Genomic DNA, 25,536 nt, shown 5'->3' with positions numbered 1-25,536 from the left:
CATGGGCCCATGTTACCGTTTAAAATACCCAGGAAGCCAGGAGATACATGCAGAAATTTCACAGTTCAATGTGAATCTTGAGGGAAGAATGTGTCCCAAATTTCATGTGCACATGAGCTCGGGAACCAAACGAAATTTCCGCTACTTATATATGTTAGCAAAAAATAGCGAAGAGTAGTTGCCTGCCTCCACACACAAATGAGAATCATAAGAAGCCAGGACAAAACTTCATTTAAGTATTATAAAAATAAGGGACGACAGAAATCCGCATTACTTCGCCTGGAGCCTTCACTGCAAATGCTTCAGGTTCCATTTGCTGACCACATAGTTCAGCCTCCAGATCTCATAGGACCGTATCAACTGATGCGCTCATCACGAAGACGATTATATATAAACAATAACACATCATAGCATCAAAATCCAATTCAAACCTGGTCCTAAAATTTACTTACGGTACAACAGGATTGAGTAATTCTTAATTTTCTACTTACAAGTGGTTCTGACTTCTGAGTAAAGAAAAGCAGATCAAACAAGAGCCAGACAAGTCATAGAGTTAGTCCAACCGACCTTTATTACATGAACTTCCTGAAAGCCTTCAGCTATCTTCATGAACATAAGTAGCCTTTAACCCTTTCAGCATGGTCAGCCTCCATTTCAGAATGGGTCTGCAAGTGAATTCTGGGAGCTGACTCGATGCCCTGGGCCAACAGCTTCTTCATCGCTTCCAACTTCTTCTTTGCCCGTGGAAGCCTACCAGGCTTAAAAACGGCCATGTGTTTGCACTTGCTACATGCCAGTCTATCATACAGGTACACATCCTTCAGATTTACCGCTGCTTTCATGACACGCGTGACATAACTCACCATGTAATTTACAAAGCAAAAGATGACCAGCTTGGCAAGGCGGCGGTGCTTGAAATGTGGTCTAGGTGATTCCCACTCGACGCACTTGTTCTCGCTAAGCAAGAGTTCCATCCTCCTTTTCGGATCAATTATCATTTCACACGGATGATCAATTACCTGCATTCCAACCATATATAGGACATAGGTAAAAGAAACATGTTAGTTTTGCCCATAGTTTTAAATAGCACGCTAAGCCTCTTAGCGGCGGACCTCTTCTAAACGCTATAGCGCGCTATTTAAAATGTTTATTTATTTGTTCGGACCAATGTCTCTTAGCGCAAGACCTTCTGTAAATGCTATAGCGTGCTATAGCGGGCTATTTAAAACGGCGGTTTTGCCACTCATAGGACATCTGTACTCCGCAGGTGTGTGCAACCATGCAAGGGTAATGATAATAATAGAGCAACTCCTCAAACTAAAAAAAAGGAACAAGCTCTAGGTGACGTCATGTAGCAGAGTAGCCCATAGAAAAAGAACAAGTGGATTTAGGTAAGAACATACCGACATGTACAACTCTTCAAGTGATGGCGCAGCTTCCAGAATGAAATTTGTCCACTTGAGATCAGACCCTTCAGGAATGCAAACTAGACTGACAATCCTTAGTCTGCAGAACGCAGATGCCAGCCTTTTGCTCAGGTACTCTGGTTGAACCCAAATCTGCAACAATAGATAAATAATATGATGATCTTCATAAAAAAAAAGAACACATAATTGGATGAGTAGAGAACAAGTGAAGCTGGTACAAAGCAATCATCCCGACTTACCTTTTCGCATTTAAACCCCAACCACAGTTCTTGTATGTGTGTCTCACAAAGTAATGTACTTAACATGACCATTTTGTGCCGACTAAGACCAATATTTGTGAGATTCAAAAACTCGAGCAGTGGGACATGACCAAATGACAGTGGTAGTTCTTCGAAAGCCATCCAACATGTGAACGTTGTCCGGGTGAGTCTTGGGAGCCACTTGAGTTCGACTTTGTAAAAACGGCAGTTGAGCATACTGAGCTCAGTGAGTTGAGCGTGTTCAACCTGGAGAGTTAAATGCTTCTCTGTGTCGCAATTGAGAAAACCTAAGTAGTTTAATCGCTTGCAAGTGACGAAGATGTTGGAGACGAAGTCAGATTCAACAAATCTCAAATTCTCCATGTAGAGGCGCGTCAAACCAGTAAATGCATTCAGACACTCGTTAAAAAATGACACAAACTGTGCGCCGTAGTTCAACACATCATCAAGAGTGCACTGTCGGCGTTTCTTGACTGTCAAAACTGTGAATTCGGCGTTCTCAATCTTGTGTGTCGCCATGGCGCTGCCAACAGCATGTCCAATGGATACGGGGACATCACCTCTCAAGTAGAAGGTGGTAGACAGGAGGCGGATGGTGTCTTCCCCTGGACATCTGCGGGTCAGTAAGCTCTTTGTCGCTTCAACAGCAGCTGCATTGACCCGAACCAAGTCACCATCAGGCTGAGGCTTTATGATAAGTCGAGGGAGCTTGCAAGAGAGCTGACTCCACCGTCTGGAAAGGGTGCTGATTCTCGCAGCTTCACGGACATCGAGTCGGTCAAGAATGTTGACCAGAATGTCGCTGGGCAAGGTGCTGATTCTATCATCTCCGTTGACTTTCTGCATTTGGCATGGGAACAAATCAGAGTTGATTTCCGCGCCAGTCGCAAAAATGCACTTTTGATATTCTCATGGATGGAATTTTTATGTAGTAACCAAGAGATACAAACCTGAAATATATACTTTTTCCACAAAATAATTTTAATCGTGAAAGAAGCTATTTTGGTTCAGTCTCCAAGATGCCATTTTAATTAATGTAGTCAAGAAGATACAGACTTGATAACTTTCCCGTAAAAAAATTCAAGTTTTAATGAAGCAACTATGAATGGGCCTAGCTAGATGCAACGAAAGGACAATGAACTTTACTCACCTCCATGGCTCCCCTAAGATAATTCAAGTTTGAGCAGCTTTTTTTTAAGGAAGCAAATTAAGATGCAGCTTGGATTAGGTTAAAAGATATAAGTACATGCTTCTATTTTATTTTACTGCACCGAAATTAATTTTTTTGGTATGCTGGAAGAAGCAATTTTGATTCGGTGTGAAAGATTGAATTCTGATCCCTGGTTTTAGAGGAAGAAGTGTCTTAACAAAGAAAGATATTCAGAGGAAGGAGATGACAAGGAACTCACCTCCATGGCTCCTGTCTAAGTCTGCCGAGGCTGGCCCGAGAAGAAGATGCAGCTGATGGCTCGGGAGTTGCGGTTCTGCGTCGAGATCTGATGACTGCCGGGGCGTCCGCGGTTTGGGTTCAGCCTGGAAGACCCAAAAGAGAGAGATGTAGTCGATCTTATTCTTCTAGTCTAAGAAGAGACCCAAAAGATCTTGATTGCTTCTCCTCCTTTCGGGCCTCGGTGGTGCGCGTCGTTGGGCCAGGACCACCAACATCCCTTTGGGCCTCGTATTAGACGCTAAAGGCTTCAAGTAGGAGGCAATTATGAGGCTATTGTTAAAGAATTTCGAACCAGAGCTAGTTCTTTCGTTAGTACTCCCTCCGTTCGGGAATACTTGTCAAGTATTCCCGAACGGAGGGAGTAGTTGCCTACTACACTCAAGAACCGTTGGAGCCGAAGGTGGGGTGTGCCCTGCCTGCCGGGACTGCCATTGTGCCAGCCTTCTGCTGGGCACTACTGTATATAGTAACGCTAAACTAAGCGTGAGTATAAAATAGATTATTCTACACCCCTAATAACGCTCTATACAAAAATATAGTGACGCAGCATATAAAATATAGTAAAATTTTTTTGCGGGGTAGATATAGTAATTTTTTTGACAATGTACTAAATCAAAAACTTGGATAGTAAAAAATATATTTCAGAATTAGTATATTTTGTATAGTGTTTTACTAGATTTTGTACATAGCGTTACTAGGAGTGTAGAATAAGCTATTCTACACTCATCTGCAGACATTTTGTTTCAAGAGTTAAAATCTTGATCATCTTGTTTAAACAGATACTCCCTCCGTAATAAAATATAGGAGCGTTTAGATCATCACTACTTTAGTGATCTTAACACACATATATTTCTTACAGAGGGAGTACATTTTGTCCGAGAGTACTTGCTACTTGGACACAAATGTGAGCGTGATTACCTTGAATGTACAATGCTCCAAGGTTGCGTCTTGGGTCTTCTAGATGCAGAGCTTCCTCTTTAGGGATTCAGAGAGCCGAGCTGCAGAGCTTGTTTAGTTGTCACGCCCCTCTTTTTCTATCACAGCACTGGATCCATTATCAACCTCAAAACAGCAACACACTTTTTTTTTTAACTCGAACGCACATTTTGCATTAGAAGAAATGCCGAAAAAAGCGCAGACAGTAACAAAAATGACAGACAAAGTAAGAGGTGCAATCAAACAAATACAAGTAGGAATAAAAGGGGGCAATTTCAGTGTAATCTAAAGATAATAACAACTGCCATGATTTAAAGGGACAAAATGAGATATCAAACGAAGCATATCAAAGGTCTACTGCCCACCGCCTGTTATTCTGTTCTTCCCTCAAGACCTCTGCCTCTTGGTCCACAGACCTGAACGGCTTCGGGGCTGCCATGGTGTTGTAACACGCAGACCTTAATCCTCAAGTCACTTTACCAAAGCACAGAGCAATAACTAACACAAGAGAAGAAATAAACTAACAAAGGCAGTTGCTTAAAAAGTTCGCATGATGTCTATCCTTGCATACCCTTCACAGTTAGGTACTCGAAGTTGATTGAATTGAAGAGCTTATTGGAGACAGGATGTGGCTGATCAAATTACCACGTTGTCTGATATTTTTGCAGAAAACCTAGTACAAGTTGTAAGCGGACGCAGCACTCTGAGGCCTTCTGCCCAGACGGTCAATCACCCATATACAGCTGCCAATGTGTACTTCTAATTCGACGTACTACTGTCAACCTGAAAGGGGGGAGATACTAACTAGTAATAAGCATATGCTGTAAAAAAGGATAAGAATCTGAACAGCAAGTCATATCTGCTAAAATGGGATTGATGATTAACTTTTTCCAGAAACAAGGAATTAGGACTACCCAAAGAAGAATTTTGAGAATATGTACTTGTTGATGTATCTACACTCTACTCTACTAAAACTCTAGTTGAAGCATCTAGGCACTTGTCATATCTACACTCAATACTCTAGTTTGTGCACAACTTGAATCCAATTCATGCTTCACAACATGAGGTGTTCTACTCTAGATGGCATGCACTGTCTAAAAGAGCAAGTGTTAGATTGCATAGTTGTAAGTTGCGGAACATGAAAACTACAATTTGAGATAACATGATTTTATTATGTTTTCCTTTATGAAAAATGACAAAACATAACTTGTTTTATGCACAATCACAAGACTTACATAGTTACATCCAAGGCTTTCTGGCCTTCCCGCTCGATCCAAATAATAGCATGATCCATCATGGCGTTGCAGGAAAGAACAACATGCTCAAATCTACCATTCACTGGCCTAGTTGTTTTGACCACCAGTGGATATCTCCAATACCTGCGTGGATGACACCAATGAATTTTGTTTATGAAAATATTGGAACTCTCCATTGGCAAAATAGTAGTAATCTGACTAACAAAAAATCTGAAGAAAGCAGCAGCATGTTAAATAGTTTAAAGCATTAAATAGTACTATGAGTTGCGGCATCGATTTGTAATCTTTTCACATTTGTTAAATTGATTCAAGGTGTATTGGTATTATAGTTGAAAAATATTTTATATACTCTAATCACACTGTAGGGTAAAACATGAAATATTTTGCGTTTAATGTACTGACAGCCTTACTACATATTCTTTTTATAGAGCTTGTAATGAGGCAGTGGATGACAACCTTTCTGCTATAGTGATAACTGATTGTTCATAGAATACCTTGGTTGGTTTCCCTTTTAATGCTTGTTGTGATCTGTGTTCACCTTTTACATGATAAAGAAATATGTCTTCCCTCTGTTTTGATACTATCATATGATTGTTTTTCAAGAGCCTACGTCTGTCGATTCCTTTTGTCTCCTCCCGTCAATAATGAAGCAACAGGCCCAACTCCTTTTTATGCCCGCAATGACTATTCCTAAACTCCTTTTTGTGGACATGTATGTGTCATATGGATCACTGTGTGGGTATGATGTTTGGCTGGGTATGCACTTGATAATATCTCATGTTTATATATGATGTTTGGCTGAGTATGCACTAGATAATATCATATCTATATCTATATCTATATCTATCTATACCTATTATTAAAGCAAGGTGATATTCTTAGTTTCGTCCCGTGATTAGTTTTTTTTTCTACCGTTAGTTGTGGTCACGTACGAGATGACGAGGTGGTACTAAAGTCATAGTCATGTACGAGGTGGCGAGGAGGTGGTTCGTAACTTCGTATTGTTGGTTTAAGATCGATCGCTCCATGGGGCTGTGTCTTGCTCTATCGGTACGTACTGGGCCAGGAGCCAAGCAAGCAAGTGGGCCTTCTAATAATTTTTCTCTTGTGGGCTACGAGTATATGGGTGGTCTTTCAGAATATAAAAAAATTACTACTGCTTGCATGGTTGTTCGATCTCGCGACCAGCTAACTATGCCAAACATTTCAAAAAAAAAACTAACTATACCAAGCAAAAAAACCAACGTAGCTAGAGCTAGATGATGATTATGCTTGTCTAAAAAAAAAATCTGATGACTATGCGAGAAAGAGGTTTGTTTGCCAATAAAATAGTCCCACCTCACTTTTTAACACAAAATCTGACCAATTTATATACTTGCGTGAGGTGCTTGTACAAACAACCAGCCGCTTGGAGAAGCAACAAACAAACGGTAATTCGCAAGAATTAACTTGGATTGGGGGTTGCATGAGATAAATAGAGGAGGGCACAAAAAGCCTAGGATTTCCGTTGCCTCCTGCCGTGTAGCCGCCATGCCGCCTTGTCTCATGTGGATCCCGGTCCTTGTCGGCAGGAGGGCTTTTGTTTTTAGGTATTTTTTTCGTTTTGGTAGGGTTCATGTCCTACTCAGAAAGACGAGACGGTGGTGGCTCTCTGAAGATCCCCGCCATGATGATGCTTCTAGCATCATCGGAGGATGTGTGTAGGTTTTTCTTCGATGGATATCATGGGATTCGGTCAGTGTTTGTTTTTCGTGGATCAACTTAGATCCGCTCTTTCTTTGTATATGTCGATGTGTCTACAAGTTGAATTCTTCCAATTTACGCTTTTCTTTATTGGCGGCAGTTGTTGTTTCAGTGGTTGTAGTCGACGCTAGATGGTCTACGGACCTAGATACATATTTAAATGGGATTGTGGGCTGTGTCTGAGATACAAGATTTCATGGGATTGTAACAGAGAGTAATATTTAAAGATGCCCTCGTGCCACTTTGGTGAACTTTTCGATGGAAACATATTAATTTACTTCTCCGTTGCAACGCACGGACATTTGTGCTAGTGTTTATATCATGGTAGTTCGGGTCTAATTTTCTGTCAGTTCTCCAGTTTTTTCAATAGTTTCAGGTGGTTTTTAGTTGCAGTCCCGAGTTTTATGTGGCTCGTTCTCTCGCTGGAGATGCCTGGATGAGATTCCTGAAGCATGACCTCACTCAGCTTGCCCTATAGGAATACACAAATGTGTGGCATAAGATTAGTTCTGTGAGCCTGCAGCTGGAGCCGCGGATACCATGGCGATGGACAGAGAATGGTCAGCCGCGGATACCATGCCGCCACACATGCACATATCGTCTTTTACCTCGCTTCAAGCACATCTTTCCTCTGTTCTAATCCTAGTTCGTCTCCAACTCTCTCTTCCATGGCGCTCCTTTTTCGGTGGTTGAAGGAGAGGAGCCTCCAGGCATGTATCGTGGCTGCACAGGAGGAGCTGCGATAGGCTGGCAGCCATGTCCCCACGGCCGTCGTCACCTGGACAGGGGAGCTGCAGCAGCGTCTAGCCCGTAATAGGTGGTGCATTGATACCATTTTTTTATGTTCAGTTTAGACACACGGTTCTAGAGATTGTGGATTGTGGTTAGGCAAATCGGGCAGCGATTTCGGATCGAACCGAGAGAATTCGAACCCCATTCTAGATCGGAACTCGAGGCCACTCCAAGTGAATCCTGTAACTATGGTTTGGACTGTTCTTTCCTCTCATTTACATCAATGAGTGCAACATGTTTCTACTCCTCTACATCAATGAAATGCAACATGTAACATGTTTCCTCCCCCTTACAACAGGTCAAGACAGACAAGGGCTATTGTAAAGCTTTTCATGCACCAATCCATAGTCGTAATATAACCACAAGAAGATCAACAAACAGGTGCTGGTTGGTACCGGGGAGACGAGTAAAGAACATAAATCACTGGACACCACTATGCTTAGAGCACATGGGCTTGTGACATGGTTTACCCACTTACACATACAGAATACCATGACATTAATTGGTTTTGATGGTAACAGAACTCTAGCAACACAGAGCAAACAGTTCAGAATGGAGGACTGACAGCCAACTACCAACAGAAACCATAGATACGCAGGAGTCTGTCATGGAGAAAGCAATATTAGTACTAGTACTCGAGCAGCTCAGAATGGAGGTCCCAGCACCAACGGACAAGAAACCATTATCAATACTAGCAGCGATCGTCGGCTCTACAACAAACGTGACCTCACACAGGCAGAGGCTTTCGGCCACGAGGCAGAGGCCATTTTTGACGTGGCAAAGGCTTGGCTCTACGACCAACGAAGCGTGGCTCAGGCAACGGCCATCTGTCATGAGCAAGAAAGTACAAGTCAATGAAGAGATCTATTCTAAACAATGTCACAGATAGATAGTATTAACATGTGTAAGAAAGAATACTTGTTTCCATCAATCGGTGCAACAGTTTCAGTGTTTCTGTGTGTCCCGCCAGGCAACAACCATCTGTGTGGTTGATCAGCCATATTTCAAAAAGCATAAGAGTTACTGAACAAATTATTTCAAACAATATGTAGATATACCGTACTTAAGAAAGAATACCTGTTTTCAACATCCTCGACAATAGTACCATCTGCACTAGTCCTGCAAGTACATCCAAAATCAATTTTACCACAAGGAAACGAGTTAGTTTAAACCAATGACATACCAGCTTAATGCATTAAAAAAATAGAAAAGGATAAGAGCACAATGCGAGGGTACAGGTAAGTACGGTATCAAGTATGATAGTGGTAGATAACAACAGAACACACCAATGAATTAAGTTGTCGGAATCATGTACCATTACATCACTACGTACTACACTTTGGGGCACACACAAGTTGTCATATCAGCCCAAACCAATTGGGCCAAAATTATATTTAAGTGAAAATGATTGAACGATGTGAAAACTAGAGATGAATATACAGATAGGACAACATCCCTAAAACCTACAAAGCTTCTTTTTTTTTTAAGACATACCGTTTTTTATTGAAGTTCAACAAGAGGTGGTGAATAACATCCCTCGGCAGGAACGGAGTTTCTTCCTCATCATAAAAGTTCATTCCAACAAAATTCCCATCATTGTCAATAAGAGGCCCCCCAATCCCAGCCTAGCAAAACAAAAGGAACAACATACAAGAGTTACACACAGATACCGTTTGATAGATGTAGTGATAGCTTCTGTTAGTATTCCAACGCTAATAACTTTTTGGCATGTTAGAGGTACTGGGGAAGTCCACAAGAAATACCTTGGTGATTTTACAGGTGGAGACACAAAGTTCTTTGCAATCAAGTTTGCTTTGTTTGCCAATCAACACCTTCCCCTCAACAGCCATTAGTTTGCGACACGCAAAAAGACTACCCACAGCTATTACGTCCATAGATGAGGTAACTGGATGCCCATGGATTTTTATTGTACGAGGACGCCAGAATCCCATGATGTCAACAAGAGCAACATTGTACTGTAAATTATAACAGTTCAATATCCCTACAACTCGATATTGGTTTGGAAGGCAAACTTCAATCTGCAATGATAACGTTATGTTAACCAGTATATGAAATGAGAAGAAAAAAAATTGATAGCAGTTAGCAGTAACAACCCTCAAGTTATCATCGATCATGTGTGAACTGCCAGGAACTCTGAACAAACTTGCTGAAGTCAGAATTGTTGCAGAGCACGCTTCGCCCTTTATAAATACACCTGAGCAAGAAAACTTTTTTGCAAATCCTACAGAGATAATCATTCAGTTATCAATCATTGATCAATTAAAACATGGACAAGTAAGTACTGTATAACAGAGTCATCACCATTGAATGAAGCAAGTGAGACAACACTTCGATTCATTTTTGAAGCAAGAAGTTTGCTTGATTCTGAAGCAAGTGAGTAGGCACTTCGATCCATTTCTAATCCAAAACCTCCCAATGGTTTCCTCAAGATATCCTTCTTGAACGTATCATCGAGAAGATTTATGTATTGCCCACCTAGCATGATACACCAGTTAAAAGTGTTTCATAAAGTTTTTAAAGTGTGCGTGTGCAACATAATGTACTCAGCAAAATAAGTTAAAATGTATTGGCTGCCAAGGGTTCAACATAGGCCATTGTAGTTTCAATATGTATTCCAAGAAAAAAGGTGGGGTTGTGCCATCTTCCTTCTTCCATCGCACCATTTCCACATCTTGTTTAAGGGTTTGCCAAATACTCCCTCCGTCCCATAATATAAGAGCATTTTTTAAACTAGTGGTGTCAAAAACGCTCTTGTATTATGGGACGGGAGGAGTATGTCATATGAGTATGCCTCACAGTTTTGATATTTCTATGTTATCTTGTTTTCCTAACTCCAAGTCAGTTTCTGTGCCCATGGATTTGCAGACTGATGTGCCACATGCATGACTAAATTTATTTTTATGTTTTCCATAGCAACAAGCAGGCATTCACCTAGATTATCAAATAAATAAAATTGTGAAGACATAATGCTAGTACTAATCAGTCTGTATGTTTTTGCTATGTACTAATAGTATATGACCACACACCAAGTGAGTGGATAGGATCCCCATAATCTCCAGTTAGGTCATTTATCACATAAAAAATGGGGAGGCTACCATTCAGCTTGACCATGGACCCAGTATGGGGAACACAATCTAACTTCCCGTCTCATCTTCCTCCCTGTGGTTCAACGGCTGTCAAAGGACAGCCGCGCCTCTTGGGTCCAGGGCTGTCTCATTCTGGCCTAAACAGCCAATATCCTATGAAATAAATTTGCTCACCTCCTGCCCTGAGGAAAGCTGAATCTCCATAACGACTTTTAAATCTTGCAGTTACAGCTTCATCAACCTCTTCCTTAACACTGCAGCACCATGTAGGAAACTCACCGTGATAAATCCACAAAAAGAAGATATCAAGAGACACATACCATGCACAAAATGAGAGTATTAAACAAGGGAAATATACCAAATAGTTGCATATACTTTACAGAAGATAAATTTTAAAAATTATAAAACAATTTCTCCATGGGTCTGTTTAAATGCAAGTTTAGAGTGTAGCAGAAATATGCATTACCGCCAGATTAATTTAACAATCGTAATGTACTCCCTCCGTCCCAAAATAAGTGCCGCAGACTTAGTACAACTTTGTACTAATGTTGCACTAAATCAGCGACACTTATGTTGGGACAGAATGCAGCTTGTTGGGCTACAGGAAGAGATGGTCACAGATGCAGAGCAACAGGAGATGTAAAAAAAGTAAAAAAAACACAAGTACAAAATAGCTAATGAGGTAGTTTTGGGGATAAATTTGTAAATCTCGGAAGCTGCTCTTACACAAACTCAAATAGAAATAGGGCAGGGAGGAGTAGTGTAGGATGCAGTGAGAGAGAAGTATGGGTAAGCCAAACAGAGTGTTTGTTCATCAATACTGAAAGTGTGCATACCTGACCATCCCACGAAACCACATGAATTCACGAATTGAAGGCCTTTGTACGTAGGGGGTCTTTCTTTGTTTGGTACCAGAGCAGTTCATCCCAACAAAGTTGCCATCAAAATCAACAAGGGGACCTCCAATCCCCACCTAGCACAAACATGAGGATGAAGTTAGGCATGAAAAATGCAATTAATAATTCCTGAAACTAAGGATATGCATCAGCACATACAATGATATAAGCCATTCATACCATCATGCAGCAGTTATATGTTTGAACTGTACAAACTAAAGCAGCTAGCTCACCTCATGGATACGGCATGTACTTAACATCTCCTCATCTGTAAGAGCGCATACAGAGGCAAGATCTACTCCACTTGTGGCCTTTAATTCTCCTGAATCATAATGCCGCCATACAGCTGCTACCTTCCTATAAGGCTCAAACTGCGTGGCACGATCAAGACTTAGATGACGTAGATGGAGGGGATCAATAACATCGTCGTTCTTGATTTTGACGATAAAAAAATCAACATATATCTCAGGATTCTCTATCCACCCAGTGACAATCTGATCATCAGGAAGGCGTACTTTAATCTGAAATGAGCACAGGGCAATGGCTGTACTGAATTAATCATTACAGGTGCAGCAAATATATTAGCATAACTAATAATCCAGAAAAGGTTACCGTCAAACTTTCAGTGATCTTCCCTAACCACCAAGTATAAGGAATCAAATTTATCGATGTCAGGAAACACGTAGCATCAGGACATGAGCTTTCGATGCATGTGCCCGTGCATTCGTGTAATTGGGTATCACCTGGAGAGGGAGAGTCATACATGCAAACTCAATAGCTGATCATCAAAAACAAGGTAACATGAGAAATTATTAACAGTATAATCACCAACCATCGAATGAGGCCAGCGCCACAATGCTCATGCTTAATCTGGAAAGTACTTGCTTACTCAAGGCACCTTTTCTGGATTTACTCAATTTCTCTACGGACTTAGCACTCAAACCTAGTTAATTGAAATAAAATCATGTGTGATACAGTTAACAGAACAATCTACCATGAATAGTCAGGAAAAGGAAGCAGAAATGGACTCACTTGGCCTAATTGCTTTCATCTCACTGTTCATTCTTGCCCTTGAAGCATCATGAAACCCTTCCTTAACTCTAACACTGTAGCGTAACGCAGAAAACTCAAAGTGATAAATCCACGAAGGCAATGTATCGCAACCACATACAAAAAATGAGCTAGTATTAAACAAGGGAAATTTAGAACAAGGGAGCCAAATAGTTACAGATATTTCACAGCAGAGAAATGTAAGAAAATCTTAAACAATTTCCCCATGGGTCTTCTTGTTAAATGTAAGTTCAAGTGCAGCAGAAATATGTATTAGCGCCGGCATTGAAATAACAACCTTAATCTAGTGCAGTGCAGATCTAAACAATTTAAGAAAAGAAACACATGAGTAGAAGAATAGCTAATGGTACAGTTTTTGGGATATAAACTCGTAAACCTTGGAACCTTCTCTTTGGCTTTGAGAATGACACACCTTGCACACAAACTCAAATAAAAATAGAAGGGATGTGTAGAATAGGATGCAGTAAGAGAGAAGCATGAGTAAGCCAAAGAGGGAAGGGCAGTTCATCAATACTGCAAGTGTACATACCTGACCTTCCCATGAAGCACCAAGAATCGGAAAATTCCCTCCCTTCGCACGTAAGCAGTCTTCTCCATTTTGGTACGAGAGGAGTTCATCCCGACAAAGTTGCCATCAAAATCAACAAGGGGGCCTCCAATCCCCGCCTAGCACAGAAGTGACAATGAAGTTACACAGAGAAAATGCATGCAATTCATAATGGCTGAAACTGTACAAAAGCAGCTCACCTTGTGGATCCGGCATGTGCTTACGATTTTCTCACTGGTTGGAGAGGCAAGATTTAGTCCACTTGTGGCTGTTAAAAATCCAGAACAGAAACAGCGGCATACAGCTGCTACCTTCGTATGAGGCTCAAACTGCATGTCACGGTCCAGACTTGCGGCATCAACACCAGACACATTCTTGATGTTGACAATGAAAAAATCAACATATATCTTAGGATCCTCTATCCACCCAGTGACAATCCGATCATTCGGAAGGCGTACTTTAATCTGAAATGAGCGCAAGGTGAATGAATGATTACAGGTGCAACATATATATATAAGCATAACTAATAACCAAGGAAAGGAGTAGAGAAAAAAGTTACATTCAAACTTGCAGCTGGGTGAGTAGGTGGAATCAGCCGTCTGGATGTCAGGATTGTAGCTTCAGAATCAGAACATGAGGTTTCAATGCACATGCCTGTGCATTCACGTAACTTGGTATCACCTACACACAGAGAGAAAATCAAGCGTGCAGACAAAATAACTGGTCACTAAAAACAGGCAATATGAGAAAGTATTAACAGCAAGTATAATCACTAACCATCGAACGAAGCAAGCGACACGACACTCCTACGCAATCTTGAAACTACTTGCTCACTGAGTTCACTCAGGGCGCCTGGACTGGATTCACTCGAGCTGTCCAATCTCGCTACGAAGGTACCACACAAAGCTAGTTAATTGAAAATAAAATCTTGTGTGATACAGTTAACAGAAGCGTCAATTTTACTATTGTGGATATGTAATTGCAGGAAAAGGTAAACAGCATGGACTCACTTGGCCTAGCTACCCTTTTGTAAGGGCGTTGCTCTTCATCGCCTCTCACCAGCCGGCGCTTGTTTTTCATCATCGATCTTTTCAATCCAGCCTGAACAGCAACGAATGAAATTCAACTAACACTGACTTACTAGTGGATTGGTATGGTTGCCAGACAAATGGAGGGATTGAGCTATCCGTACACAATAGATCGGAGGAGGAAACTAGGACAAAAATACCATAGAAAGTGCGCTAGATTCCTGTGGTGGAAGCGCTCTAAGAAATTGCTGGGTGGGTTGAAGTATCCGTATACAACCAAGAAAGAAAGATTTTGAATTAGATCTGGACAATCCAAGCAACCAAAATTCGACCGGAGGTGGAGAAGGGATACCTTCAAAACAAGCAGAATCTCACCGGCCGCCGCTGGATTCGTCAACTGAAGGATCTCTGCTCCAGCAGAACCGGTTTCTTGGGGAAGTGGAGGAGGATGCTGTCACGTCCCAATAATCGAAGTAGGGTTTGGTGGATGAATTGGGGATCCCGGAGAATGGGGAATCGAGTTCGTCTCCTTTTATATCATTGCCCTTCCCAGACAGCCATTGGAGGCCCACGGCCCCTGACACGAACCGTCCAGCCCAGCTGAGACCCGGCCCGAAACACAGTTTTTTTCCTTTTCGTGGGTCGCGTGGGCCGCTTCAAAAATTGGAGCAACTAGTTCAGGTACAGCGCCCATCATTTTGCGGCAAATAGACACCCCATCGCACACAGGATGCGCCGACTGGGCCGGCCCATTGCAGTGCGCCACGAATACAGGGTGAAAAATCGCAAAAAGGGAGGGCACCATGTAACTTCTTACTTCTGCGCCGACTCCGCTAGCCACTACGATAGGATGGGATCTGTCGCTTTAGAGCATCTCCAGCCGCGTCTCCAGCACGCCCTTTCTCAGTCGATTTTTTCACGCCAATGTCCAAAAAACGGTTCAGTCACGTTTCAGGAGCCCGTTTTTCGTCGGTTTGGACCGAATTGGCGCTAGCAGACCCAAGTCGAACCCAGCGCGTTGGGGGCGCCAGGAGTGCCGGGGTCGCGATTTTGGCGCAAACAAGGATGGGCCCGCCGAGTCAGCGAGACGCCACTTCGTCGTCCTCATCGCCTCGGTTCCCGCGGGAATCAATGCCAAGGCTGCCGCTCTGTCACGCCGGTCAGCCTCCATTGATGCCTCACGGGCGGCGCAATGAAGGCGCCATCAACGCGCATCCCGCCCGCTCCCGCCACGCGTCGCCCACCATGCAGCCTCTCGCCTCCTCGCTGCGGCTATAAAAGGCGACCTCCCCGCTGGTGAACGCCACACCCCCCTTACATCCGCCGCACAAACCATCAGGCTTGTTGTGAGAAAGCTCTGATTTGTGAGAAGCTTATACCCAAACCTGCCCCAAATGAGATAAAAAATTTACCATGCCATGTTGATGCTGCTCCATGATAGCATGCCAAGTTTCATGAATTTCAGACGAGTTTTAAATTTACTAGAATTTAAAAACCAGGTATCTCAATGTTTGCGGTTGAGTGCGGCGGCAGGGCGTTTGACATTCATTCTCATTTCTTGCATGGGACCTAAGCATGTAACTAAGGACACATATTTGAATTTTCAACCAATTTATATGCATTAGAGCATGTGCATGTAGTTCAAATTTGAATTATGCACATAAATGCATTGAAAACTCAATTAATGCATAAAAATGTCCAAACGAACCCCGGAAAATTCCAAAATTTAACACAACACTCCTGTTGTTCTATGTTGACACTAGAGAAAAAAATTGAAATCAAGAAGAGGCAACGGATATCGTTTCGTCCAGAAAGGTGAAACGTTCTCTGTCGTAACCATGAGGCTTGTTGCTGTAAGTGCATCTACTGCCCCTTAGTGATTTTTGTGTATTGAAAACTTATAGGTTAAGGGACTAATATGTTTGTGAGTGTACACAGACTCTATAAGTCGATGAGGAGTTTGATATTTACAATGAAAATCGACCCTTAAAAATGAATGTCTTCAGCTGAAGACTTTGGTTCTCCTGAAGACTTTGAAAGTGAAGTAATTGATGTGACCGTGAAGACTTGGATATTCATGAGAGGACTATGAAGCGTGAAGACTTTTGTCTTCATAGTTTCATTTTCTCTTTCTTGAGTCATAGGAAACACCATACTGTTAAAGGCGGTCGAGGTAATACTAAGGAAACTGATTTCCAAGTGATGCTCATCTCAAAATCCTACACCTACCCAATCCTTCGAGTGAAGCCATTGGAAGTCTCATATCAGTTCAGTCAATTTCTTCAGTGACAGAGACGAAGATCTTCTGGTCTCTGAGGAATTTGTTTTGACTGAGGAGTTAGGAATTCGCCAGTGTGAATTGCCTACACGGTGAGGAACATGATAGCCCTGAGGAATTCAAACCTCAAATCCGACCGTTGTTGTGCCGTGCGCCAGCTGTCCCAAAATATCCTACCACCTAACGGTCATATCAGCCAAGGGCATTTATGTCTTATCATGTCGGGTTGTTCCCTAGGCTATAGATAGTCGTCCCCTACAACCACTAGCTGGTTGGCTGCTCCAAGAGAAACTGACACTCGTCATTTGAGAGCATCCCATCCTCCGAGGACTTTGAGAGAAAATCATCAAGTGAGGAAAACCCAAATCCAAAGCCCAAACCTGCAAACCCCAAAGTGATTGAGCATCACTGAAGAGATTGTTCCTATGTGGAACCGACGCTTGTTACCTTTGAGGACTGTGTATCCTCCAGAGGGTTAGGCGTCATGGTCTGAGCATCCAAGAGGAATTGTTGATTGCCGAGTGACCAAGTCTGTGAAGGTTTGTGTAACGCCCCGGATACAACTTTCCATATTCGTAACTCCAACTCTTGCTTTTTCCGGAGATGCGATATGATATTTCCTCCGTGGTTGGGTTTTTGTCTTTTGTTTTACATTTTTGTTCATGGCGTGCATCTCATCTCATAGCATCATGCGCATTGCATCCATATGTTTTCATAAAACCCGTATCCGCTCGTAGTTGCTGTGTCACCCCTTGCTTTCGTTGACCGTTCTGAGACCAACCAGATTTTGTTTCCCTCTTGTCTGGCTTCCTAACCTCTCTGCACATCCCGCAAACCCATCGCGTGCGTCCAAAACCTGCCCCGAACCCGACCCGCTCTGTCGTGACCGATGAGTCCGGATCATCCCCAAACATCTCTAAAACATCTCCGTTTTTTCATTTGGACTTCCCTACCTATTTATTCTCGGTCATTTGATTTCGATCGGAGGGACTAGGTACCCCTAACCTAAACCACTTGCTATATATATAGGTCCAACCCTAGGATCTAGGGATCATGTCCCATCCATCCCCACGCCGCCGCCACTCCTCTTGTCTCCTCCCACCTTGGGATCTTCCCAGATCCATCTTGCAGCCAGCCGACCAGCCTCCTTCCTCCTCGGATCAGACGCAGCCGCCACCCATCAAATCCATCCATCCGCAGCACCACCCACTCTCTCTCGATTTCACCACCGCAACTGTGCCTCCCGCTCCCTCCTCGATCCAGATCAAGAGGAGCTCGACCCCGAGCCTCCCAACGACCTCCTCCTTGCCGGTGATTCCTCGCCGGAGGTTCCAACCAGCAATAGCAGCGACCAGGCCAGTCTCGTCGGTCCATGCTTTCCTTTTCTCCCGCGCTTCTCCATCGTCTCACCCCTCTGGCTCTTTCACCCCGTTCAAGCAGGAGCGCCGCCGCCCTCGACCCGTCTCCATCCGGCCGACAACGAGCAGTAGCTCGCCGGAGTTGAGCTCCACCCGATCCGCCTCAAGCTCGCCGCAGCTCCTCCCGTCATCCTTGCGCTGCTTCCAGGACCAACCGAAGCCCGCCATCGACAACCGCAGCAGCGACCGCCATGTATCCCCGGCCGCCGACCCGCAGCTCCTCGCCGCCTTGAAGACCCACGTCCCCGCCGTTCTGGCGTTGCCCTTCCTCGGAACCGCGCCAAGCTGCCGTCTCCTACCTCGCCGTCCAGGACCCTGACGGCCTCCCCGCGCCATCGCCCGTTCGGTCCTCCTCTGCTTCGAACCCCGCGGCGAGCTCCTCAAGCCCGACGCCGTCCAAGCCCGTTCCCGGCCAGATCCGGACGCCCAGGACCTCGCCGCCCCTTCGCCCCGCTCACCGGAGCTCTACTCCCAACCACCGCCGCCGCCGCTCCTCTCCTGCTTCAACCACTGCTGTCTGCTTTGCTTGGTCGAGCAGAGTGCTCGCCCGTGCCCGTTGACCGCGTCGCCAGCCAACGCCCCTGGCCCAGCTTCATCGGCCGCGTGGGCCACGAGCAAGCAGGCCCAGCTCCCCCTTCCAGCCTCCCTCTCCAAGCCGACCGGCCTCAAGGCCCAATGTGAGCAGCCCAGTCCCAGCCAGATGCGGCCTGTGTTATTTTTTTTCCCTGCCTGCGAATTTAGTCATTATCCTGTGATTTACCAGTTTTACAGAAAAAACCTCAAACATCATGCATATAATAACTCTTTAACCATGCATCACATGTAAATAATTTATATATGTAAAATGCTTAGAATTTTGTGTAGATTAATAATATGCCACTTTCATCCATGTTAAAAATGTTTAAAATGCTGTTTGCATTTAATTTGCTTAAATGCCATGTTAAAACGGTTTATTTCATAACTAAATAACCGTAGCTCAGTTTTAAATAAACTTTATATATAAATGGGGTGGAAAAATGCCTAGCTTAACATGGTGCACTCATCTTGCATGTTTAACAACTCTAAAATATGGTTTAGGGCAGAATAGTACCAAATTCATAATTTGCATATGAGGACTTACCGGAATTGTTGTTTGTTGTTCCGGCCTCATTTAAACTTGCCTAGATAGGTAGTTTTGTTATGCCTCACCTCTTGCCATGTTTAACAACATTTAGTATTGTTGAGTAGCTTATAACGAGATCAAACTAAATAATTGCATGTGGTGTTTTGTCAATATGCAACTCGTTGCATATTGAGCTCCACTTAACTTGTAGTATTGTTTGTTGCACTTTGCCATGCCATGCCTCATTAAACCGGACATGCATCCTACTTGATTGTGCATCATGCCATGATTATGCTTGTGTGTTTACCATGTTGTTTGCTTCTTTCCGGTTGTGCTTCCTCTCAATAGTTCCCGTTTCGTCGCGATCGTGAGGATTCGTTCGACTACGTTGGTTCGTCTACTTCATGGACTCGTTCTTCTTCCTAGCGGGATTTCAGGCAAGATGACCGTCACCTTGGATCTCACTACTATCATTGCTATGCTAGTTGCTTCGTTCTATCGCCATGCTGCGCTACCTATCATTTGCTCTTCAAGCCTCCCCAAATTGCCATGTCAGCCTCTAACCTTTTCACCCCTCCTAGCAAACCGTTGTTTGGCTATGTTACCTCTTTGCTCAGCCCCTCTTATAGTGTTGTTAGTTGCAGGTGAAGTTGAAGATTGCTCCATGTTGGACAGGATTTTGTTGGGATATCACAATATCTCTTATTTAATTATTGCATCTATATACTTGGTAAAGGGTGGAAGGCTCGGCCTTATGCCTGGTGTTTTGTTCCACTCTTGCCGCCCTAGTTTCCGTCATACCGGTGTTATGTTCCCGGATTTTGCGTTCCTTACGCGGTTGGGTGATTTATGGGACCCCCTTGACAGTTCGCTTTGAATAAAACTCCTCCAGCAAGGCCCAACCTTGGTTTTACCATTTGCCTCACCACCACCTATACCCTTCCCTTGGGTCGGCCAACCCGAGGGTCATCTTTATTTTAGCCCCCCGGGGCCAGTGCTTGTCTAAGTGCTGGTCTGAACCGAGTAGACTGCGGGGCCCCCTCGGGGAAACTCGAGGTCGGGTTTTACTCGTAGGATGTCTCATCCGGTGTTGCCCTGAGAACGAGATATGTGCAGCTCCTATCGGGATTGTCGGCGCATCGGGCGACCTTGCTGGTCTTGTTTTACCATTGTCGAAATGTCTTGTAAACTGGGATTCCGAGACTGATCGGGTCTTCCTGGGAGAAGGAATATCCTTCGTTGATCGCGAGAGCTTATCATGGGCTAAATTGGGACACCTGCAGGGTATAAACTTTCGAGAGCCGTGCCCGCGGTTATGTGGAAGATGGGAATTTGTTAATGTCCGGTTGTAGATAACTTGACACCAGATCCAAATTAAAACGCATCAACCGCGTGTGTGCCGTGATGGTCTCTTTTCGGTGGAGTCCGGGAAGTGAACACGGTCTTTGGGTTATGTTTGACATAAGTAGGAGTTCAGGATCACCTCTTGATCATTGCTAGCTTCACGACCGTTTCCGTTTGTTCTCTTCTTGCTCTTATTTGCGTATGTTAGCCACCATACTTGCTTAGTCGCTGCTGCATCCTCACCACTTATCCATTCCTTACCCATTAAGCTTTGCTAGTCTTGATACCCATGGTAATGGGATTGCTGAGTCCTCGTGGCTCACAGATTACTACAACAACAGTTGCAGGTACAGGTTATGCGATGATCATGACGCGAGAGCGATGTTTGCTTGTTTTGGAGTTCTTCTTCTGCTTCTTCTTCGATCAGGGGATAGGTTCCAGGTCGGCAGCCTGGGCTAGCAGGGTGGATGTCGTTTGAGCTTTTGTTTGTGTTTCATCCGTAGTCGGATGTTGGTCTTATGTATGATGTATTGTTGTATTCATGTGGCATTGTATGCCTTTTGTATGTATCCCCATCTATTATGTAATGTGGATGTAATGATATCCACCTTGCAAAAGCGTATCAATATGCGGTTCTATCCTTGGTGGGACCTTCGAGTCTCTTTAGGATAGTATCGCATATTGGGCGTGACAAGTTGGTATCAGAGCCTCGACCGACCATAGGAGCCCCCTTGATTGTTGGCCGTTGTTGAGTCTAGAAAAAAAACTATTTTGTGTCTTAGGATTATATATATTGGATAGTAGGATTCTTTTTACTCCTCAGCCCCCTTCGTCGCTCTGGTGAGGACTCCTGACGTAGATGTTTTGTCTTTCCTCTCCTCAAATTTCACTAATTTTTTTTAGGATCACGCGGGTATCTTGGAATCGTTCCGATAGTCTTGTGACGAGAACATTGTTCTTGGTGCCTCCTGACATTTAGGGGTTGTGGCAGTGTCCCGGGGAGTTGAGCTCCGAGGTGTTATCGTCACAATTTTATCGTTGCAGTTCCGGAATACCTGAGTTTTGCCGACATCGAAAATCTCTTTTATGCAGTTGTTGGTGAGATAACCTCGACGCCACCCAGTACTGGGGAGTTCGGGAGTATTGCCATAGCTCGTATAACAGATGCTTTTCGAAGGTTGAGGTACACGATTTCCGGAGTTTTCTTGGTTATGTGTTGACGGATGGATACAGCTGGATGTAGGGATTGTTAGTTTGGGTGAGATATATTGCTTCCCCTGTATCCCCAACACCAGATTGCATAACCAGAAAGTTTCGGGAGTTTATAGGTGGGAATTCAAGTAGCTCCTAGAATATCTTTCCAACAGATGCATGATATGGGATTGGGTAAATTTCTATCATATGTATTTGTTCCGGCTTATTCTGCAAGCCAAATCCTTTGTTTGTTTTATTTGTGGTATTCGAGTTGCTTCGATGTCAAGTGTTGATTCCATACCTTTTCTAAACGGTGTTCTCATATTGCTATGTGAATACTAATCCTTTTTGATCATTGAGGTTGTCATGTTAATTCTTTTCCAACCGGTGCGCTTCTCTTCGAGATGATCCCATCATTCTCCCCATCCGCAAGATCAATTCTAAGTTTTCTCAACGGTGTTTGTTTCGTTCATCCCAAGTTGTCTTTGTTTTTCCCCACCCTCCCACCCTTTTCTTCAAGGACTCATTTATTTTAATCAAGTATCCATTTATTCATGTGAAGTCACTTCACTCTTGTCAATCAATGTTCTGATCCGGTGATCCCTCGTGAAGATGCTCACGAGCTTCAAGTTCATCATCCTTCGTTCTTTTTTCTTCTCCGGTGGATCCAATTCAAGCTTTCAGTGTTGATCATATTCCTTTCCTCGTGTCAAATGCTTTCTCATGCCGGTGCACCTCTCAATCACTCACCTCTTGCTATTCATTTGTTCTAGAGTGTTGAAGATATCTCAGAAGATTTGTGTTTCCATTCTTAATCCGTTCAAGCCATTTGGAGATTGTTATCTCATTCAAGCCATTTAATTCAACCGGTGCAATCTCTCTTTAAAATCATTTTCAACGGTGTTTTCTTTTGAGTGGGCCCTAACCCACAGGTCTTTTCCCAGGATCTTACCTGACTCTTCAAATTCCCCCGGGGTTATTCTCAATTCTTTTCAAGTGTGATGTAAGAATGGATTCCATCAGTCACATGCCTTCTCCAAGATCGCTTTCAAATTGTTTTCATTGTTGGCTCAACCTCTTCGTTTTTCATTCTACCGGAGTATCTCAGTAATTTTGTGGGTGTTTCTCGTCATCATTTGAAGACCGAAGAAGAGTTTTTCCTCTCAATCTTGCCCATTCTCCCGAATATTCATGGTTCTAGCTTCATGCTATCCTCATAATTGTTTTGATTGTGACAATTCTTTTCTTACCATCCAGAGCATTTCATGAGTTGTTTCCATTTCTTTCCTCCGAAGGCCATCATGTCATAATTCTTCATTCTCAGCGTGTAGCTATCATTCTCCAAATCTTACCGGTGCATCGTTCAAATACCCTCTAATCAGTTCATGATCTCTTCATTCTCATGTATCTAAATCCCCTCAAGTATCTTCATTCGTTTTCCAATTCTTCCCGTGAATTGTGCCTTTGCTACTTTCATTTTCAATTCTTATGGTGGTTCCTTCAAGATTTCACTTCCTTCGTTATCATATTAATTCATTCGTTGTTTCCAAATTCCACCGGTGGTTCCATCAATACCTTCTCAAGTTCGCGCTATATCTCTTTTAATCCTTTCTACGGGAATAAGTAGTATGCCAAATCCATTACTTGTCATCAATTTAATTTGATAAAGGATAAGCATACAATAAATCTTATTCTTATTTCCTCGAGGTGATTCAATTCTTTTCTTCTGGAGATTGTTCATGATGAAGTAATTCTCCGTTCTAGTGTTTCATCTTTTGCTTTTTCGGAGTTCCAAGTTTTCTCGATTATATCGTCGCGATGCTCCATCTAATTCATTGCAAGGCTTCACCTTGTGTTTTCAACTTCTCTTTCTTTTTATCATCCTTTTATTACCGGAGTTCTTCATGGAGGCTCTACATGGTGGTTCGTCAAGGATTCTTTTCATTCTTTAATGGTTCTTCAAGATTTCTCTCGAAGTTATGACCCGCCAAGCTATACTCAAAATTAAACATGGTGCTCAACACATGTTTTGTTTTGAGGCGTTCAAGTATTCTTCATCTTGCATTCCGAAGTGCAGTTCTTTCTACCTTATCTTTTGAGGTGGTGTTATGTCACTCTTGACAATTTCCTTCATGTTTCATGAGTCACATGTTATCAAGAATGAGGTACTCTATATCCATTAATCCCTCCATTGGAGTTATCTTGGTAAAGATTTCACCTAAAGCCTTCCCTAAGGAATATTGCTAATTATGGTGCTATCAATGATCCGAGTTTTCTCCTATCCTCTCGGTGAAGAAGTTTTTCATCTCTTTGGTGCTCTCAATCAAATCAATGGTTTCCATTAGTGGCCGGTTGTCACCTCATAGTCTCGAGATGTTTTCTATAAGCCCACAACAAGCTTGTGCTTCTCGTTGTTGATTTTCCAACCACTCAGTTCGATTCTTCTTTGCAAGGATGCTTTCCAAGTTCACGTGTGGCAAAAGTTCACTTCTATTCTTTCGTTACAGAGGCATTGTGATTTTGTGCTCTTCACCCATCACCTCGTTTGGTGAGGATCGTCTTCTTTTCTGGCTTATCCATTTAACTGGAGTGTTGTATCATCTCTTCAATATCGTTTCATCTCATCAAGTTTTCTTCTCTTTTCTACCGGAGTGCTGTCCAAATTCTGTCATTCTTGTTCCATGGCTATCTGATTATACCGAGGTGGTCATATTCTTTTCGTTCGTGAAGCTCTTATTTCCATGTCTTTTAACCTTCAAGTTCTCGTAATACTCCTTGTTCCTCTTTTCTAACGGATTGTTTGCAATCTCGTTCAGCTCTGTTGTACTCTTTCTTTTAAATTGCTCAACCTCTCAAGGTTCATGGTTTCACTCGTTCGTCAAAGAAGCAACTTAGTTACCTCTTATCTTCCTCTTCCTTTTCCCTCCGATGCCATCCTAGATCTCGGGACGAGATCCTCTCGTAGTGGTGGAGTGTTGTAACGCCCCGGATACAACTTTCCATATTCGTAACTCCAGCTCTTGCTTTTTCCGGAGATGCGATATGATATTTCCTCCGTGGTTGGGTTTTTGTCTTTTGTTTTACATTTTTGTTCACGGCGTGCATCTCATCTCATAGCATCATGCGCATTGAATCCATATGTTTTCATAAAACCCGTATCCGCTTGTAGTTGCCGCGTCACCCCTTGCTTTCGTTGACCGTTCCGAGACCAACCAGATTTTGTTTCCCTCTTGTCTGGCTTCCTAACCTCTCTGCACATCCCACAAACCCCTCGCGTGCGTCCAAAACCTGCCCCGAACCCGACCCGCTCTGTCGTGACCGATGAGTCCGGATCATCCCCAAACATCTCTAAAACATCTCCGTTTTTTCATTTGGACTTCCCTACCTATTTATTCTCGGCCGTTTGATTTCGATCGGAGGGACTAGGTACCCCTAACCTAAACCACTTGCTATATATATAGGTCCAACCCTAGGATCTAGGGATCATGTCCCATCCATCCCCACGCCGCCGCCACTCCTCGTGTCTCCTCCCACCTCGGGATCTTCCTAGATCCATCTTGCAGCCAGCCGACCAGCCTCCTTCCTCCTCGGATCAGGCGCAGCCGCCACCCATCAAATCCATCCATCCGCAGCGCCACCCACTCTCTCTCGATTTCACCACTGCAGTCGTGCCTCCCGCTCCCTCCT

General features: G+C 43.4%; 2 protein-coding genes across 5 annotated transcripts; both read right to left on the bottom strand.

Moving 5' to 3' along the window:
- Positions 1–440: 440 nt before the first annotated feature.
- On the bottom strand, positions 441–2,843 carry LOC119321344. Its single transcript, XM_037595063.1, has 4 exons — positions 2,838–2,843; positions 1,667–2,527; positions 1,404–1,559; positions 441–1,019 (listed from the first exon to the last, which is right to left on the bottom strand). The coding sequence occupies exons 1-4, from the start codon at positions 2,841–2,843 to the stop codon at positions 606–608; spliced, it is 1,437 nt and encodes a 478-aa protein (XP_037450960.1). The 3' UTR covers positions 441–605.
- Positions 2,844–8,197: 5,354 nt separating this feature from the next.
- LOC119322381 lies at positions 8,198–15,012 on the bottom strand. 4 transcript variants are annotated; one of them, XM_037595881.1, is made up of 20 exons: positions 14,866–15,012; positions 14,678–14,761; positions 14,496–14,586; positions 14,263–14,370; positions 14,045–14,166; positions 13,686–13,949; positions 13,468–13,604; positions 12,900–12,973; positions 12,700–12,810; positions 12,480–12,610; positions 12,101–12,388; positions 11,808–11,944; positions 11,146–11,225; positions 10,187–10,360; positions 9,979–10,106; positions 9,628–9,903; positions 9,359–9,489; positions 8,942–8,983; positions 8,783–8,845; positions 8,198–8,691 (listed from the first exon to the last, which is right to left on the bottom strand). In XM_037595881.1, the coding sequence occupies exons 3-20, from the start codon at positions 14,566–14,568 to the stop codon at positions 8,592–8,594; spliced, it is 2,439 nt and encodes an 812-aa protein (XP_037451778.1). In that variant the 5' UTR covers positions 14,569–14,586; positions 14,678–14,761; positions 14,866–15,012; the 3' UTR covers positions 8,198–8,591. The 4 variants fall into 4 exon arrangements, with proteins under 4 accessions (XP_037451778.1, XP_037451777.1, XP_037451779.1 ...); XM_037595880.1 differs by having other exon boundaries at positions 14,714–14,761; XM_037595882.1 differs by lacking the exon at positions 14,678–14,761.
- Positions 15,013–25,536: the final 10,524 nt, after the last annotated feature.

The sequence above is a fragment of the Triticum dicoccoides genome, chromosome 6B (assembly GCF_002162155.2).
Source record: "Triticum dicoccoides isolate Atlit2015 ecotype Zavitan chromosome 6B, WEW_v2.0, whole genome shotgun sequence".
Classification (NCBI taxonomy): domain Eukaryota; kingdom Viridiplantae; phylum Streptophyta; class Magnoliopsida; order Poales; family Poaceae; genus Triticum; species Triticum dicoccoides.
Note: the sequence above shows the minus strand (reverse complement) of the source record. Positions and strands in the feature narration are given on the sequence as shown.